This window comes from Doryrhamphus excisus, chromosome 3, assembly GCF_030265055.1.
Source record: "Doryrhamphus excisus isolate RoL2022-K1 chromosome 3, RoL_Dexc_1.0, whole genome shotgun sequence".
Classification (NCBI taxonomy): Eukaryota; Metazoa; Chordata; class Actinopteri; order Syngnathiformes; family Syngnathidae; genus Doryrhamphus; species Doryrhamphus excisus.
Window position 1 is genome coordinate 11,641,304 of NC_080468.1, and position 18,303 is coordinate 11,659,606.

General features: G+C 38.4%; 2 protein-coding genes across 6 annotated transcripts in view; one reads left to right on the top strand and one right to left on the bottom strand.

Moving 5' to 3' along the window:
- The window catches only part of LOC131125231 (protein shisa-like-2A), a 41,768-nt gene that overhangs the window by 13,135 nt on the left and 10,330 nt on the right, over positions 1–18,303 (top strand). For 3 of the 5 annotated variants that reach the window (XM_058066569.1, XM_058066573.1, XM_058066571.1), the window contains one exon: positions 3,507–4,002. The exons of 1 other annotated variant lie outside the window; for it this stretch is intronic. The gene's annotated coding sequence lies outside the window, so the exon portion shown is untranslated. Of the gene's footprint in view, positions 1–3,301; positions 4,003–18,303 lie in introns of those variants that run through there. One more of the 5 variants, XM_058066572.1, reaches the window with a different exon arrangement.
- Positions 1–18,303, bottom strand: part of slc1a7a (solute carrier family 1 member 7a) — a 29,809-nt gene that overhangs the window by 9,646 nt on the left and 1,860 nt on the right. Inside the window, exons 2-7 of the mRNA XM_058066566.1 lie at positions 15,815–15,894; positions 8,492–8,707; positions 3,493–3,535; positions 1,774–2,005; positions 1,600–1,699; positions 1,302–1,535 (exon numbers count right to left, since the gene is read on the bottom strand). Of these exons, the coding sequence (XP_057922549.1) occupies positions 1,302–1,535; positions 1,600–1,699; positions 1,774–2,005; positions 3,493–3,535; positions 8,492–8,707; positions 15,815–15,894 (905 nt within the window). The remainder of the gene's footprint in view (positions 1–1,301; positions 1,536–1,599; positions 1,700–1,773; positions 2,006–3,492; positions 3,536–8,491; positions 8,708–15,814; positions 15,895–18,303) is intronic.

Consider the following 18,303-nt stretch of genomic DNA (forward strand, 5'->3'; position numbering starts at 1 on the left):
CTTATGTACAATTACTGTGTGTGTGAGGCTAACTGCAGGTGCTATAAATAAACTCAATACAATACACTGATGTCATCATACAATTTTGCATAAATGGCCATGCATATTTTTTTTATGGACACAGTGGGAGAGAAAAAACAAAGAACAAAAACATGAACAGCAAAATATGTTTAGAAATAGAAATTAATAGAATGAAATTTGGAAGCTGTATCGAGCAACATGGATGTGTAGCATATACAAAAAGGCGATCCAAACAACACGATACGTCAACACACATGATGCACATGGCTACCTACCTACTGCAAAATATCTATACAAGATACCCGTGCCAAAATTACACCCATACAGACCTGCTGCAAAGCATGCTTGGTGGCTTATGGTACCCTTTCCTGACATTTTGCCATGTTTGTCGAATTTTTTGCTAGATTGCAAATATGCTGGGGATCATAATAACATATATACACTTGATATCCAATGTTTTATTTATTGTACATAGCTTATATTGTTGTTGCCGCTGGACTACCCAGCATACCTTGTGGCACTTGTAAATAACAGTTTAAGTTACGCGTTATGTTTGCCGCATAGCTTTGTCATTCATGTAGTTGCTGTAGTAGCAGTTGTTTCCGGAAAGGGGGGGGGGCATTGTCGGGGATTTAACGGGGGGGCGAGGCTTTCATTTTAATGAGACCTACCAAATTTGTACAAATTTATAGTACTCAACATGCAATTTGTTGCACAGTACAGATAAATGAATAATTATTAGCAATTTCTCTAGTATTTCAAATCGGGGCGGTGGGCAAAAACATTTCTTGTAAGCACTGATAGCGTGCAGGCCTCACAGCTAGGAGACCCGAGTTCAATTCCACCCTCGGCCATCTCTGTGCGGAGTTTGCATGTTCTCCGGCTACTCCGGTTTCCTCCCACATTCCAAAAACATGCTAGGTTAATTGGCGACTCCAAATTGTCCATAGGTATGAATGTGAGTGTGAATGGTTGTTTGTCTATATGTGCCCTGTGATTGGCTGGCGACCAGTCCAGGGTGTACCCTGCCTCTGGACAGCTGGGATAGGCTCCAGCACCCTCTGCAACCCTCGTGAGGATAAGCGGTAAAATGAACTTGCAGTGAATGTGTTGTGTTTTTGTTTCGTTGCACCGTGAGTAAGTATTGATTGTCTTTGACGACCACCCATACGTATATGGACAAACCTTTTATCCCAATGCGGCCCAAGAGCCTGTCTAGATAAAAGCTGGCGCTTCAGTGAGTAATTCATTGTGTGAGTGTTCAAGGAGTCTATATTTACCTGGATGAAGTAGCCAAAGAAATGAGTAGGGCCTGCAGAATTCCTCTAATGTAAACAATGGGGCTCTTCTTGGTGATGAAGAAGTACATGGCAGGGAGGATGAAAAGGCCGTGCAGTATCAAGCCCATTACCACCGTGATGGCATAAAAGCCCAGCTTCTTCCCCATTGCTGATGGATCATCCATCTCCAAGATCTTCCCAGCAACCAGGAAGACAATCCCAAAAGGGAAGTACCTATAAGGAGTAAACATGTTAAGATGACGCCACTACTTCATGATGGTTATACGGCGGTTCTTACCAAATCACAATAGCAACAATCTTTAGGACTGCTTCATTCAAACTCTGGCAGAAGTTGACCAGTGCACTTCCATTGGGTCCCATTCTTCCCAGCATGATCCCTGGATAAAAGATAAAATTATTCATAAATCCCATCCCCATATATTGTGACATCATCCTGAAACCGAACACCTACCCATGGTGGCGGAGAAAATAACAATCCCCAGCACGTTCATGCCCTCGCTTGTACCGGCCGATGTTTTCATAATGACGTCCGGTGGCGGAGTGAGGTCCAAGGAAAAGTTCTGGATATCGGTTCCGTTGTCATCCTGGATACCGTAGATGTATACTCGACGAGTGGTGGTCTCATCCAGGAGTTGAGCCACTGTCGGTTTGGGGATCAATTCAGCATCTCTCTGTGTTCGATACTTCAAACCAAAAGGAATGAAAGGTTCTTAGTACTCGTGTTCAGAGCTGTCCATTATTTATGTTTTGTCTTGCTAATAGCGCAAAAAGGCAAAATGTAAGGCGAAGAAGCTGAAATATTGATACCAATTACTACTAGTAAAACAAAGCTATGTCTTTAAAAAATATCTGCATCGTTTTTTTTTTCTTCTGATATTGTCCAATTTATTTCCGATACCGATATCAGCCATTTCCTGTGTGTTGTATACAACATTTAAAAAAAAATATTGATTCTCATGATCGCTAAAAAAAAATCTGATACTGATATTTATAGGTTATCACATAGTGTGCCAGTATCAGCGTGTCAGTATCAGCTTTCGACCTTCGGTCTCGGGCTGATACTGACACTTGGGGGAATGATACTGGGCCTGATACCAGATAAACCATGTGATGATCTTATTATCACATACTACAGTATTAATTGGCCCTGTACCCTAGAAACCGCCCATGAATGATGCGGGAAAAGGCCGAAATGATACTGTGTCAAAGCCCAGGGCAGTGATACTGATAAAATATAGAGTTTAACCATGTCCAGTATCAGCCCCCGTAGCTGTCCACTCAGAGCGCGCTGCTCTGGTATTGTGCTCGTGAAACAACCAATCAGAGAACAGCACACGAGTGCTTAGTACCTAGTGCTTCTCCAGTCACCAAAAAACCCAAACTTGATTAATGGAACTTTAATTGTGCCAGTATAAACCTTCGGTCTCGGGCTGATACTGACACTTGGGGGCATGATACCTGGCCTGATACCAGACAAACCATGTGATAACCTATAATTATCACATACTATTTAATTATGAGCTTATTATCACGTACTATTTAATCAAAAGACCATTTTGTTTCCAGAAAATGTTCAGTTTATTACATGTATTATATCTAAACAGTGTAAACACAATAATTGCAAAAATATTTCAACAATAATATTTTATCAACAGTCTTATCTTATCAATGTCTGACAATTAAAGTTCCATTAATCAAGTTTGGGCAGCAAAACAAACGCTGTGTGTTCACGCTCGTGCGCTGTTCTCTGATTGGTTGTTTCACGGGCACGATACCAGAGCAGCGCACTCTGAGTGGACAGCTACGGGGGCTGATACTGGACATGGTTAAACTCGATATTTTATCAGTATCACTGCCCTGGGCTTTGAAACAGTATCATTTCGGCCTTTTCCCGTATCTTTCATTTGCGGTTTCTAGGGTACAGGGACAATTAATACTGTAGTATGTGATAACAACTGATATTAAGCTGATATCGGATATAAAAATATGTGGTATTTCAAAAAATATATTACTTTACAGGGGTGTCAAAAATGCAAAAATATTGTCACTCAGATGATTTTTAATGAGTTGCGTAAAAACTGATGCAGTTTAATGTTTAGGTGAATCTGGAGAATCTTACGCAAGACATGTGTTTACTCAATTTGTTTACTTATTCATTTTTTCTGCTTACCTGCTGAAAAGTAGCCTGAACCAGGTTTGCTGGAAACATGTTGCTGAGGAACAAAAAATGGGGAAACAGTTAAAATGAGCGTCCTTGATTTGACAAAAAGAAAGACGACGACAGAAAAAGCATGAACAACAACAATTCAAAGAACCTTTGACTTATACTGGAATGAAGTCACGCAATTCTCCACCGAGTGCTTCAAGGAAACGGCATAAGAGGTATTTCTACTTTTTCAGACACAAAGAACCGAAAGAGGTTGCTAGCGTGTCCTTATGTTGCTTGAACATCTCTTCCTTGGAACATTTCCATTCAGCGAATAACAGATTCTCAACTCTTAACACCACAGGCATGGTATGTTTGACTAATAATAACCTACTGTACACAATTTGAAACAGCATTAAAATACTCAAATGTATCCAAATTATGTGTCACAGTTCCTGCGCTCTTATTTTGGTGTGCTGCACTTCCTGCTGTGGATAGAAACCAGAAACCATAGAAACCAGAGACGAGGCTGCGGTAAATCTCTCCACTCCTTTTTAAATGCATAGCTAAGCCCATCACAATACTTGGTGTCAAAAGAACTACACACATACAGCAACACAATAAAAGCAGACAATACACTACAAATGTATAATGTAGAATATTATAACCAACTACTATGTGAGCGTTAACCATGTGCTTTACAGCTGTTTTAACAAAAACTGTATAGCAAAGCACTCTGGGAAACAGAGTATTCGGCTTACAAACTATTTGTGCATTCATTCATAGTCATAGCTCCGTTACGTCATGTTATATGGATGAGACAATAGTAAAGTAAAAAAAAAAAGGAAAGTAAAAAAAAAACCAGAGACGAGGCTGTGGTAAATCTCTCCTTTTAAGTGCATAGCTAAGCCCATCACAATAACAAATTTTGCTGGTCGATAATTGTGCTATTAATTATCGACCAATATTCGTCAATACCCAATTATAATTAATATTAGCCACGAATCGTAGCGCATCACCATGTCACACACTCCTGGTGTCAAAAGAACTACACACATACAGCAACACAATAAAAACAGACAATACACTACAGATGTATAATGCAGAATATTATAACCAACTACTACGTGAGCTCTAACCATGTGCTTTACAGCCGTTTTAACAAAAACTGTATAGCAAAGCACTCTGGGAAACAGAGTATTCGTCCCTCCTGTGAGTATTTTGAATGATCGCGGCAACCTTGTGCAAAATAAACAATAACACTGACTCAAAACGTGACTGAAAATAAAAGTCTACAAAGTCATAGAAATGACAATAATGCAACAGAAAAGAAAGTGATATATCATTGAGCCAATCGCTACAGCCACAACCTTGTTTAAAATAAATAAGAATGACTCCAAATAAGACTGGAAATAGTCCACAAAGTCATAGAAATCACACAGAGGCGGCAAAATGGACTAGATGGAATAGAATACGAAGTTAATAAGACAGCCTTGTACAGAATAAATAATAAGAATGATTCTAGATAAGACTGGAAATAGTCCACAATGTCAGCTAAATGACAGTAAGGCAGCAGAATTGAACGCATCATTTAATTAATGCAATTATTATTTGTATTGAATGCCAATGGCAACCATGGACAAGATAAATAAGAATGACTCCAAATTAGACTGGAAATAGTCCACAACGTCATAGAAATTTGATAGTAATGTATCAGAAGTAGTAGTAGTAGTAATAAACGCTTGGCTTGTTAGACTGTCGGACCTTTTCCCGCTGACACAGGGCTGTAATATGTACGCTTGCAGCGGTAAACCAATCAGAGAAGGCGATATAATACATACTGTACATACGCTTATCGTCTGCCACACCTCCCGGGACTGCAAAACAACATTGCGCCCATCTCTCCGCTACTGTGAAAAAACAAATGTAAACCAAAACCAAAAGTAAATGAATTCGGAGCTCCAACTGAGACCACAACATCAGGAAAATTGCAGGACTACAGCAGAATAGAAGTGATGGGACGAGTAAACTTGCAATGCACGGCGAATGCGCAGTCTTTCAGTGGCGCAAGACAGTGATAGTAATCTGCCACTGAAAGTGCTCTTCTGTTGGGAGATGATGCTGGTTGTCCATGATGGAAAGGAGACTCCTCACTGCCAATGACAGAGCCTGCCTTGCTCAAAAGTTTGGAAAAAAAATCGGAACGTTTTTTTTTCTCATAAAATTACGACATTAATCTTGAAATGACGAGTGGTTAGCGCGCAGGACTCACAGCTAGGAGACCTAAGTTCAATTCCACCCTCGGGCATATCTGTGTGGAGTTTGCATGTTCTCCCCGTTTTTCTCCGGGTACTCCGGTTTCCTCCCACATTCCAAAAACATGCTAGGTTAATTGGCGACTCCAAATTGTCCATAGGTATGAATGTGAGTGTGAATGGTTGTTTGTCTATATGTGCCCTGTGATTGGCTGGCTCGCCTGAAGACAGCTGGGATAGGCTCCAGCACCACCGCGACCCTCATGAGGATAAGCGGTAGAAAATGAATGAATCTTGAAAAGTTTCTTTTCTCAATGTGGCCCTAATACTCAGTTGTAAAATAAAAAAATAATACTAATCATCATCTGAGATTTCGAGAATAAAGTTGTAAATGTACCGCTTTCCCCCCCCTATATATTTACAACATTAATCTCAAAATCTCAGATTATTATTTTTTTAATGGTACACTAATGATCGTAATTTTCCACCTGAAATGTCAAGAAAAAAAATCAATTCTCTCTGATCTGAGCCTGAAAAACTTGTGTATGCTTTTGTGACCTTGGGGCTTGAATGCTGTAATTCTTCACTCAAAGCTTTCTCAAGCAAGTCTTGCAGTCAGATATATTGCAGAAGGGTGACAAAAGCGGTGGTTCACAACTAGAAACGAGTCAATCACGGCACGAGTAGAGTGAACCTCAACAAGTGTCAGCTTATTTTTGCATCCGAGATGCCGCAAATCAAGCCAATGTGCTATTTGATCTTTGCGGCATTAATAAATGCAAGAATCCCCTAATTTATACACACTGTGCTCATTAAGCATATTTATTACACACACGTACAAAACACACTGGGCCAATGCATGATACTCCACTACAAATATAGCATGGCTGCATAATAGATGAGGGCTTTAAAGAAGCTTTGCAAGATAAATCCAAAGCACAGCTGTGCTCTTCTACAACAAACGCAAACATGCCCACACTGACAGCCTGTGAGCGTCACCACTGCTACATAATCGGCAGCGAAATTGTATATAGGCTTGGCGCATACGTTAATTTAAAGTCAAAATCACCACAAAAATGTCAAACTTATTATTACTTATTATGGATGCGCATTGTTGTACAAGATTTGTTATTAAAATGCTATCATATTCAAATATATTAAAGCTGTATATGCCTGTGGTGTCCTTCAGCCCACTGACCCGCTATCCCACTGACACACTCAACGTGGTGATGTCACTGACCAGCTGAACAAAGTTCACCTCACACACACACACACACACACACACACACACACACACACACACACACACACACCGTGCTGGGCTTGAGCAGTTCTAATTAGCTTAGCACGTCAACTCGCAGGCACTCAACATCTCAAGGATTTCCTCCTTCGCCAAGTATTCCCCTTCACTTGACTCCTCAGGACGAACCTTGATGTCTTTCTTAAGTAAAAATGGAGGAATTTCCTGATCAATACAGGATAGAAACCAGAGACGAGGCTGTGGTAAATCTCTCCTCTCCTTTTAAGTGCATAGCTAAGCTCGTCACAATAACACATTTTGCTGGTCGATAATTGTGCTATTAATTATCGACCAATATTCGTCAATTTTGACTTTTTAAAGTAAAAATAAAACCCAATTATAATTAATATTAGCCACGAATCGTAGCGCATCACCATGTCACACACTCCTGGTGTCAAAAGAACTACACACATACAGCAACACAATAAAAACAGACAATACACTACAAATGTATAATGCAGAATATTATAACCAGGTGCTTTACAGCTGTTTTAACAAAAACTGTATAGCAAAGCACTCTGGGAAACAGAGTATTCGGCTTACAAACTATCGCCTTTGTGCATTCATTCATATTCATAGCTCTGTTACGTCATGTTATATGGATGAGACAATAGAAGCTGCAGGAAGTAAAGTAAAAAAAAAAGGAAAGTAAAAAAAAATGGAGGAATTTCCTGATCAATACAGGATAGAAACCAGAGATGAGGCTTTTAAGTGCATAGCTAAGCCCGTCACAATAACAAATTTTGCTGGTCGATAATTGTGCTATTAATTATTGACCAATATTCATCATTAATATTAGCCACAAATCGTAGCGCATCACCATGTCACACACTCCTGGTGTCAAAAGAACTACACACATACAGCAACACAATAAAAACAGACAATACACTACAAATGTATAATGCAGAATATTATAGCCAACTACTATGTGAGCTCTAACCATGTGCTTTACAGCCGTTTTAACAAAAACTGTATAGCAAAGTACTCTGGGAAACAGAGTATTCGGCATACAAACTGTCGCCTTTGTGCATTCATTCATATTCACGTCTGCTAGCACTTGTGTAGTTCTGCTACGTCATGTTATATGGATCAGACAATAGAAGCTGCAGGAAGTAAAGTAAAAACAAACTTATTTTTGTCTTATTATGTCTACTATATTGGGTAATACGAGTATAAATGTGGCTATAGAGGTGTTATGTCATGTCTATTGGGCTCTAATGTTAAAAACTGTCATTAGCAGGTCATAAACAGGCTTCAATGCTCTTTGATTTATATATGTGGAAATTACTACTTTGCGGAAATTCACTTATCAGGGTCACGTCTGGAATTAATTAAGCTCATTAAAGAAATTGTGTAGAGAATTGTGTAGCTTCATTTTCCACTCCTGATGCATCTGAGCGCTAAATGGAGTACAAAACATACAACAGTTGAGTCGGAGACAACCTGTCTTCTTTCGCGACTCTCTCACCGAATGAGATCCAGCAGAGCGTCAGCCGAGCTGGTCATTGGCTTCTTGCTCTCGTCGGAGTCCTCCTTCTGAGCGGCTCCACCGGGGTGGATGATGTACACCATGACGATGCCCACCACCACAGCCACGAAGGTGGTCCAGAGGTAGTAGGAGATGGTCATGATGCCCAGGCGACTGGAACATTTGGCATCCAGAGCAGCCAGACCGGACATCAGACTAAAAGATGCAAAGAAAGACGGCAGGGAAAAGATAATCAGAGAACACAAAAAAAAACTGCAATAATTCCAAGTAGAATAGTAATGTTTGATAGTTTCCGATCTAATAGTAAAATATCATAGATACTTTTGTGTCTTGGCTGATTTTTTCCCCCACAAAAAATCCAATATTTTATTTATAACAATGCAATTAAACAGTAGAAGGAGTATTCGATTAGATTCAGGTCTGTCAATGACAAGGGTGTCCAAAGTGCGGCATGGGGGCCATTTGCGGCCCAAAGTTTGTTTTTTATCAGCCCATTAAATGAAACAAAAATGGGAAAAATTTAGCAAAAAGGCAAAATGTAAAGAGAAGAATCTGATATGTTGATACCACAAGTGGAAGAATAATAAGAATTTGCAAGTCTAAGTCAGGTCAAGACAAGACAAGTCGAGTCAAGTCCCAAGTCATAGGCTTGAATATTTCGAGTTCTGACAATTCATAAGCATTATATAGTATTTTAAAATGCCATTTAACAATGTAACCATAGACTAGATACTCACACACACATACCGTAAATCTCCGTCTATCCATTCGCATGCATACATACATAACGCAGACAACTGTGAATCCATTCACATACAAATAATGTCAACATCTGTTATTCTATTCGCATAAACATATCATATAATCATCGGTCTATCCATGCACACACAATGTAAACATCTGTCTGTCCATTCATGTACACACATTATGTGTGATATACACACGTAATGGAACAAATGATCCGCCATTTACATACTACCATAATATCAAATATGTAAGTCCATTCACACATCGTCAACATCTGTCCTATTTCCTTACATATTTAAAGCAATCGTCTTTATCTATCCATGTACACAAAATGTAAACACCATCGTGTCAATTCACACACAATGTACAAAAATGTTTGTCCATTCACATACACAGACACAATGTAAATATGTATGTCCATTCACATCACTTATTGCAAATGTGTGTCAAATCACATACACACACACACACACAATATATATGTTTGTCAATTCACACACACAATTTACTGTAAACGTGTGTCGATTCACATACACACATAATGTAAACCTGTTTATCTATTCACATACATACATAGTAGATAATGTAAACATCTGTCTGTACGTTCAGCCACGCACTTGTCAATTCACATACACGCACATGCATTTATACACATAACGTTAACATCTGTATGTTATTTAATAATCTATCTACAGTATTTTAATCATTTTTAATTAATTAAATTAATAATTAATTAATCTAAATAATTAAACAAAATTAATAATTAATTAAATCAATTTTTAAAAAAATAATAGTATTGTTATTTCTTTGACATATGACGTGACGTCATTCTGCAATTTTTTAAACAAAATAAATAACTTCATCCACGCACTTGTCAATTCACATACACGCATATGCATTTATACACATAATGTTAGCATCTGTATGTTATTTAATAATCGACAGTATTTTTAATATTTTTTTAATTAATTAAATTAATAATTAATTAATCTAAATAATTAAACAAAATTCATAATTAATTAATTTAAATAAAAAAAATAATAGTATTGTTATTTCTTTGACATATGACGTGACGTCATTCTGCAATTTTTTAACAAAATAAATAACTCGGGATCTCAAACAAACTGTCATGTTGAAAAGTGTAGCATCCAACGTGACACAAGAGAGCTTGTGAAGCTAAAATTTTGCAGGTACAAGTAGGGTACATCCGAGTACGTTTTGGTCAGGTTTGGTCACCGTCCTACAAATAGAACAAATAGAACGCGGCCACTCCAATGAGAACATGTAGTACCACCATTAACAGGAGAAAATGGTGTTATCTATACTTGCTGAAAATAACAGTGATTATCTAGTAGTAGCCTTGGTCTGGATGTTTATGGGTTGATGTCTGCTTTTTTTTTGATGTGAATGCACATCAGCCATGTTATTACAGTGTGCCGTGGCAAGACGACTGACCCATTATTGCTGCAAATTTCCTTCACATGCATGAGAATGTTCGGAAATGAAAATCAATACAAAGTAGCACACTTAAATTCACATCAAAGACAGAGCTGTACAGTTGAATATGAGTAAAATGACCATATATTGATTACCAAAGGACAATCAGCCTGGCAATGAGATACTCCAATAATACTCAAGGTTTAATACGCCGCCTCTGTATCGCCTCTGTAACACTATCTCTAACCAAACTTCGAACTCAGGTGTCATAAAAAAATGAAGGTTATTAGTTGGGATGGACTCACCCACAACCATATTCCTAACTGTTATTTCCGGTATTACAATTTCAGAAATAAGGTTTTAATCCGAAAATCCCACCGAGGGGGACTTCTATTTTGGTCTACGAGCTAAATGTTGACGTGATTAGAATTACAATGCAATATAATACGACTAAACCGATGCACAAGAGACCGGTTCTTCTCTGGGCACAGATTCGACCCGCAAAACAACAAAATCAGATCATAAGTAAAAAGTCAAGCTGAGGTCGATTGGTGGCTTTGCTAAACATCAATCTCCTGGAAAAGAACACACACACTGTTTTTCCACTGTTCAGATGTTTCCGTACATGACAGGACTGATTGTTTTGTGCTGGGAAGCCTAAACAAATGATGAAATCAATCCTAAACCACAATGGATTTACATAGCCTGATCCAGATATTGAAAGACACCATAAGACCATAATAAAATAGTCACTCTCACCAGGATACCGACTGATTGGATGGCTGTATCTTCCAGCACGCAACTTGTGCTCCCTGCTGAGCTGGTAAATTCAGCATAGTTCTCCGGTAAAGAGCATCTAGCTGAGTCCTCCTTGTGATGATGAGAGCCAGTATCCGCTAATCAACCAACCTATCAGGTTTATTGTCAGCATTTCAGTAAACACGTGAAGGGCATGATTTTTTTCACTTGTCCAAATCCACAGGAAATGCAGCAGGATACCGGGTAGCTAACATTACCTCTCGGTATGGGGGGACTGTGTCACTATGTCAGAAAATTAGTTCTTTCGCTCTTATAATAACAATGCCGCCGTAGCTTGTTTTTTTTTTTTTTTTTGGAGAGGTCTTTGTCGTCATAATAGATGGGTCCCATTTCAAGCATTGTTAGCTGCTTCATGCTAAATGTTTTTCTCACTTTAGAACGCACGGAAAAGGGAAAGAAATGTGTTTTTGTGTTGTTTTGTGTGTTCTTCCTTTTTTTTAGTTGGGAGCTGATATTTTCTTGAAATGTACATATGTACTATTACTGATTACTAAAGTACTGCAATCGAACATGATATTCTGTGCCTTAAAAGACCAGTCAAAACTGTTTATAATGGTTGGTAATGAGGAGTTGTTCTTTGAAAAATGGCTGGGATTGAATATGATTGATTATTGATTATAGCGATAAACTCTTCAAGCTTATTATTTATTTTGACCAATTTTTCAAAATGTCATTTGACAAAATGGAAGTGCGTGTTCGAGGTGAGATTACAGTGGTTTGCCTGCTTTCCTGCGCACAAGAGTGTGTAGCTGTTCCGCAAGATCTGGAAGCATATGGGGCTTACGCTCCCTCCTGCACCTTTGCTGAGCAAGAGCATTACAGTAATCCTTTGCTCATAAAGAAGAAGGCAAAGCACTGTTGAAGGAGGGTTATGATTTCTGGCAACTTCTGGTTTGACCTTCAGCAACTCAGATGACAGGTTTATTCATGCAAAGATCATGTACAATGGTGACTTGGTTAACATCATTGATCTGTATCAGAAGATACTACTCAAACCAAAACAGACTCTAACCAAAGCATCCCGACCAGATGTCCATGCCACCTCATCTGGCTCCTCTCAATATGGAAGAGCTGTAAAATTTGCAGGTCTTTACCGTCGGTATGGTCCATCGCCTTTCTTTTTTGCATAGCCCATTTGTTCTGTGTCTGTTTACAACTCTGGTACAAACAAATGGCGCCTGTGGACCCATACAATAAGAGTATTGCAAGCTTTCGTCTTGGCCGCATAATCCAAGATGGCGGCGTAAACAAACCGGATGATATTTTAGATGCTTTACAAGCCAACATAAGCCAAGGCAAAAATTTGGGATGTTAACCGAAAAACATATTAACAACGTTAACCAAGGTACCACTGTATTTGCTGTATTGTACTACATAGCAACATCTTTAATAACTACACTAAATCACATGTGAATCACAAGCATGATGCCTGGATTGCTTCTGTGTTTAATGTAAATTTCACTTAATTTTGTACTCCTGTTCATGACACAGGAATAGATTACACAAGTCCCGATCTCTGATGAGCAGTCCAGTGTGCCCTGCACATTTAAAGGCAATGAGAGGTGTTGTTCGATTGGTTGAGATTGTATTGTTCCTCCCTCTTTTCCATTCGTGCCGGTGGGAGGGACGGAGGTGTGGGTGCGCCAATAAAAAAATTCACAAAAAATTCTTTGGCGCTGCGTATTTTTTGGCATAGGGGGTACGTGATTAAAAATGCAAAACAATTAGCGCCTAACACTCAAAATTACGAGTACACCTGAACACCTCACAGTGCATTATATCACACATCAGTATGTTTGAATGGCGTTCCAATTAATCCATGCCCGGTACTTGACACTAAATAGTGTTTTTGACTTGCAAGGACTCGAAAATTTCAATCCTATGACTTCAGACTTGACTTGACGTAACTGACTCGACTTGAGTCTTGAGTCCAAACACAGACTTTCTTCCACCTCTGATATTTACAGTGGAAAGAAAGCCTGATCTAACCCTGCGTTTTGTTCAAGGTACCTAATCCTCAGTCAAAGAATCACTCACCAGAGATGAGTAAAAGTAATCCCTCTTTCCCTTCAGCTGAGTGGGAAGAATTGCTGACTCTGTGTGGTGTAATCAATCCCTCTGTTAAGAATATCCTAGTGCTTGAACATATAATGTCCACCGATTTGTTTCATTAATATGAGTGCTCGGATTCCCAGTCAAGTTTGGTACGTTTCCCGTTCCCTTAGCAGGATTTAAACATGTCATTCAGCAAGTGTAGTGTAATTCTCATAAGTTATTCCTGCAAAATATAATTATGTGTATTTAAGTTCTTCTCGGAAATGTCAGAAAGGAACAGCCTGTTCACTAATATATAGTTTGCCGACTCTCTACCATCTTCTTGCTCTTCAATTGTTCTTTTATTTACTAAGTGGAATACAATAAATAAATTGCTCCTATGATTCTGCCCCTCATTTGTTGATGCAAGGGGAAGGAAAGCATTTGTGGAGGGACCATTGATTCTGCATGACGCGTCCATGGGATAATCTGGTTTCCTCTTTGGCTGGTGCGCAGATGGCGTTGGGAGAGGAAAAAAAAAATGGGGACAGACAGGCTATAGGGCCAGGTCAGATATTTCACCCCCAGATAAGCCCTACTGAACCATGCGTTGTGTCAACCAGTCGATCTGTGCACCACTAACTCGACACACTCTGCAGTATCCAGTAATAGAAATAGACTACTGAGATATACGGAAGCTGTTTGTCAGTGAGGCGATCTATCTCTATCTCAATCTCCTGTCCTGCATGTATTATTTAAGATTAGCTCTCATTAATGGCTCTTGCTCTCACGTGCCTCAAGTTTGACGTGAATGAATTGAAGACAAAAAAAAAAAGCGCTGACATAGAGAGAGACAGACAGCGGGAGGGAGGATGGATTAACTTCTCATCCAGACTTTACTGGTGCATAAATTGTAAGTAGCTTATTGCACAAAGCACCCTGCATGTAACCGGTGTGTTTGCCTCATTCGTTTTTGGGTTTTTTTGTTTTTTTTTTGCATTGGACATCACTGACCTCATGCAGGCAACTAAGAGCTTTGGACCTAAAATAGCCAAAGGCTACGTTCACAAGGCAGGATACGATTTTGGATTAATATTTGCAATAAGAGTGACAGTGGTGCATTCAAGAATTTCACTGCTTGAGGAAAAAATATTGTCAGTGAAGCATAAATTGTGGGGTTTTTTAACTGTGGTACATGTATGCTGTGAATTTTACTTTTATTCTCACATATTTCAAAATTCATTCATTCATTCATTTTCTATTGCTTATCCTCACGAGGGTCGCAAATGTGCTGGAGCCTATCTCAGCTGTTTTCGGGCAAGAGGCGAGTTACACCGTGGACTGGTGGCCAGCCAATCACAGGGCACATATAGACAAACAACCATTCACACTCACATTCATACCTATGGACAATTTGGAGTCGCCAATTAACCCAGCATGTTTTTGGAATGTGGGTGGAAACCGGCGTACCCAGAGAAAACCCACAAATGCACGGGGAGGACATGCAAACTCCACATAGAGATAGCCGAGGCTGGAATTGAACTCGGGTCTTCGAGCTGTGAGATCTGCGTGCTAACCACTTGACCACCGTACAGCCCTATTTCAAAATTAGCACAGTGAATTCTATTTTTCTGCAGAAAAAATGACCCATTTTCATGGGGGGAAAAAATACCGTAATTTCCAATGTTGAAAACGGCTACATATTTTTCACGCTTTGAACCCTGCAGCTTGTACAATGAAACGGCTAATGCACAAAACTACAGTTCCCATGATGCTTAGAGTGCAGCTTCAAAAAGTAGTAACGTGGACGAGTGAAGTGGAAACTAATATCACCTTTATGTTTATACAAATCTTTATTAAGTATGATCAAGTGTAGAATTATTACAGTTTCTGTTCAGACAGCCAAACTTCCACTATCACCAACAGGTTTCAAAAGACTGGACTTATGTGTGATGAAAAGCTTTAGCTCAAGCTAAATGGCTAATGGCCTGAAAAGTGTCAAAAGTGACACAAAAAGCAACAATGAAATACAGAGAGAGAGAGGCTGACAAAGTGTGTGATGAAGGAATTATGAGTCTTTTCAATTGTGATGCTGAAGAAGTAGAATTTGTGGTTTTAGTTCCCAGAAGGAGGGGTACAACGGCAATGAACGACTTTTATGGTTCAACTAGTCATATTACATGCACTGGAAAATGGTATTTATTTAATAAAAAGTGAAAAAAAATCTTTCTGTGTAGAAATTCTGTGTAGATGTGTTGCTCCTACCTGGAAACGACAAGTGGCAATATGAGCATTTTCAACATCCTCATAAGCAGCTCTCCAGGAAATTGAAAATATTTCACCTCCTGTAAGAAAAACACGGTAACTGTAAAATCATGAAGCTATTTACACATCACAGTAAGCTGTGGTATTCACTTAGCATGACACACTATAGTCACTCAAAGGTAAACAAATAAGACAGTAACAGTGTTATAGGAGTAAAACAGGATAAATGGACTCAAAAGTAATTGTTTCAAGACAATGTAGTATGTGCGTATTTTAAGTACCGGTACTGCATTACGGTGGAACTTCGCTTAGTGATATCATGAATACGAAATGTGTTCCGACAAAAGCCAAAAGAATAGTTTTTATAGTTTTGCAATTGTAGTTTTACATGTAGAAAACAATTAGATGTGACACATAAAAGAGACATGGACAAGACAAAAATAACCCAAAATCGAGCCAAAGAAAGTTGCAATTGCCGCATTTCATAAAGAAGGATGACACAAGAATTCAAGAAATAACTCATAGCAAAACATTAAGGTGGTGTCCGTGTCAATGCATGTAAAACTATGATTGTAAAACTATAAAAAATGTGTTTTGTGTTAACAATTTGGATACTTGTGGTGTAACTGTGTTAATTAACAAAGAACTGCAGAGTCACTGATGACATCATAGGTGTGTGACAGAGCTGATTGCTGGCTATTGTTTATATGTATAAGCAAACTAAGGATGAAAATACATTAAGGACACAGCCTATTAAGTCATAGACTTTTATGTTTAGTTTTTTTTTGCACAAGATACCAGGAAAATGTCCACAAGGTGGCAGAAGTGCATTTTATAAGAACTCTGCCTGCATATTTCCCATTGCAGCAACCAGGAAGTGACAAGGCATCTTGCTGTGTGAAATATTAACACATGCAACCGCGCGCCCAAAAAGCGAACATTCTGTGTGCCTTAAAAAATCTATCAAAATCATACAAATAGCTGCAATTTAATATTTTGTACGCTTACTGGAAAATGTGTGCGAGGAAAGACGGTGCAAAATTATAGCATACATTTTGGGCTTAAACCAAAAAACACACTAATTGTTGGCATTTCAGAGAAACTATTGGAAAACTGCAACACTTGTAATGATACAAACATTTCCAGGAAGGCAGCTACTATATGAATGCAAATTGGATAACGACTAGCAGGGTTTCCTTCGGTTCTTATTTCTCAAACCATGCTATTATGGTAAGAATTATATATTATGATCAGTTACTGTAATGATTATAGTGGACGACTGCACTGACAAAACAATAAGGAATAAAACTGATTAAAACATAACTAGAGCATCCATTTGTGCAACATAATGAGCGAGCACTAAAAAGCTTTTAGGGTCAAAGGCTGTGTGTGTATGTGTGTGTGTGTGTGTGTAAAACATTCTGTAAGCATGGAGTGTATTCACAAGGCCGGTGAATGGCCGTATACTCTGAGCCATGTAGTCTATGCTGGAAGGTCAGATATTGCCATCAAAGGCATGTTATATATCATGCGTGTTTTCCATGACAAAACCTACATAAACAAATGAATTGACAGTGCAGCTATACCAGGCATGTTTAAGTTCTCATGCAACCATCATTTAAAGTTCTCTCTCTCGACTTCGAAAAAAAAAGAGTACGCCAATAAGGAGCAAATATTATGCATTTCATCACTATGTTGTCACAGTGACCTTCATTAATTCACTCCATGTAATCGTTTTATATATCTGTTATATATCGCTGGTCGGATCCAGGCATGTTTTCAAGGATTCTTAAACATTGCATTATAGGACCATTTTTGGCATTTGTGCATGTAATTAATTTTTCACCCCTTAGAAATACTGTAAATTCAATTAATCTGCCTTGGTGTTATTTTTTAAATTCAATATTGTTTCTCACCTTAGTGCTTTTGTTTTGATCATGACTGCAAAATAACTCCAAAAAAGCCCAAAAAAAAATGTTATAAATTTTTTTAATTTAAGAAATGACTCATGGTAAAACATGAAGGTGGTGATCCTTTCATTGGTTATATAATATATTCATTTTGAATTTTTAATGCATGTAAAACTATAATTGTACAGCTATAAAGACATGTTTTTGTGTTAACATTTTTAAGACTTGTGGCATAACTGTGTTAGTCAGCAAAGAACTACACAGTCAAACGTTGATGACATCATAGACGGGATATGAGTTGATTTCTGGTTCCTGTATCCATGTATTAGCAAGCTAATAGGCTTTCAGCAAGGATGTTTCGTGATGAAATACATTCAGAACACAGATGTGTAAATTACTGAACACAAATCAGTGTAAATGTACGCAAACCGAGGCTAAATTTTGACATTGAAAACATGCTAACTGAGGTACCACTATAATTGTAAAATACCATACAGGTGTCTTTTTTGTTGCCACTATTAACGCATTTGCTATATATATATATATATATATATATATATAAGGTCAGGCAAAATTATC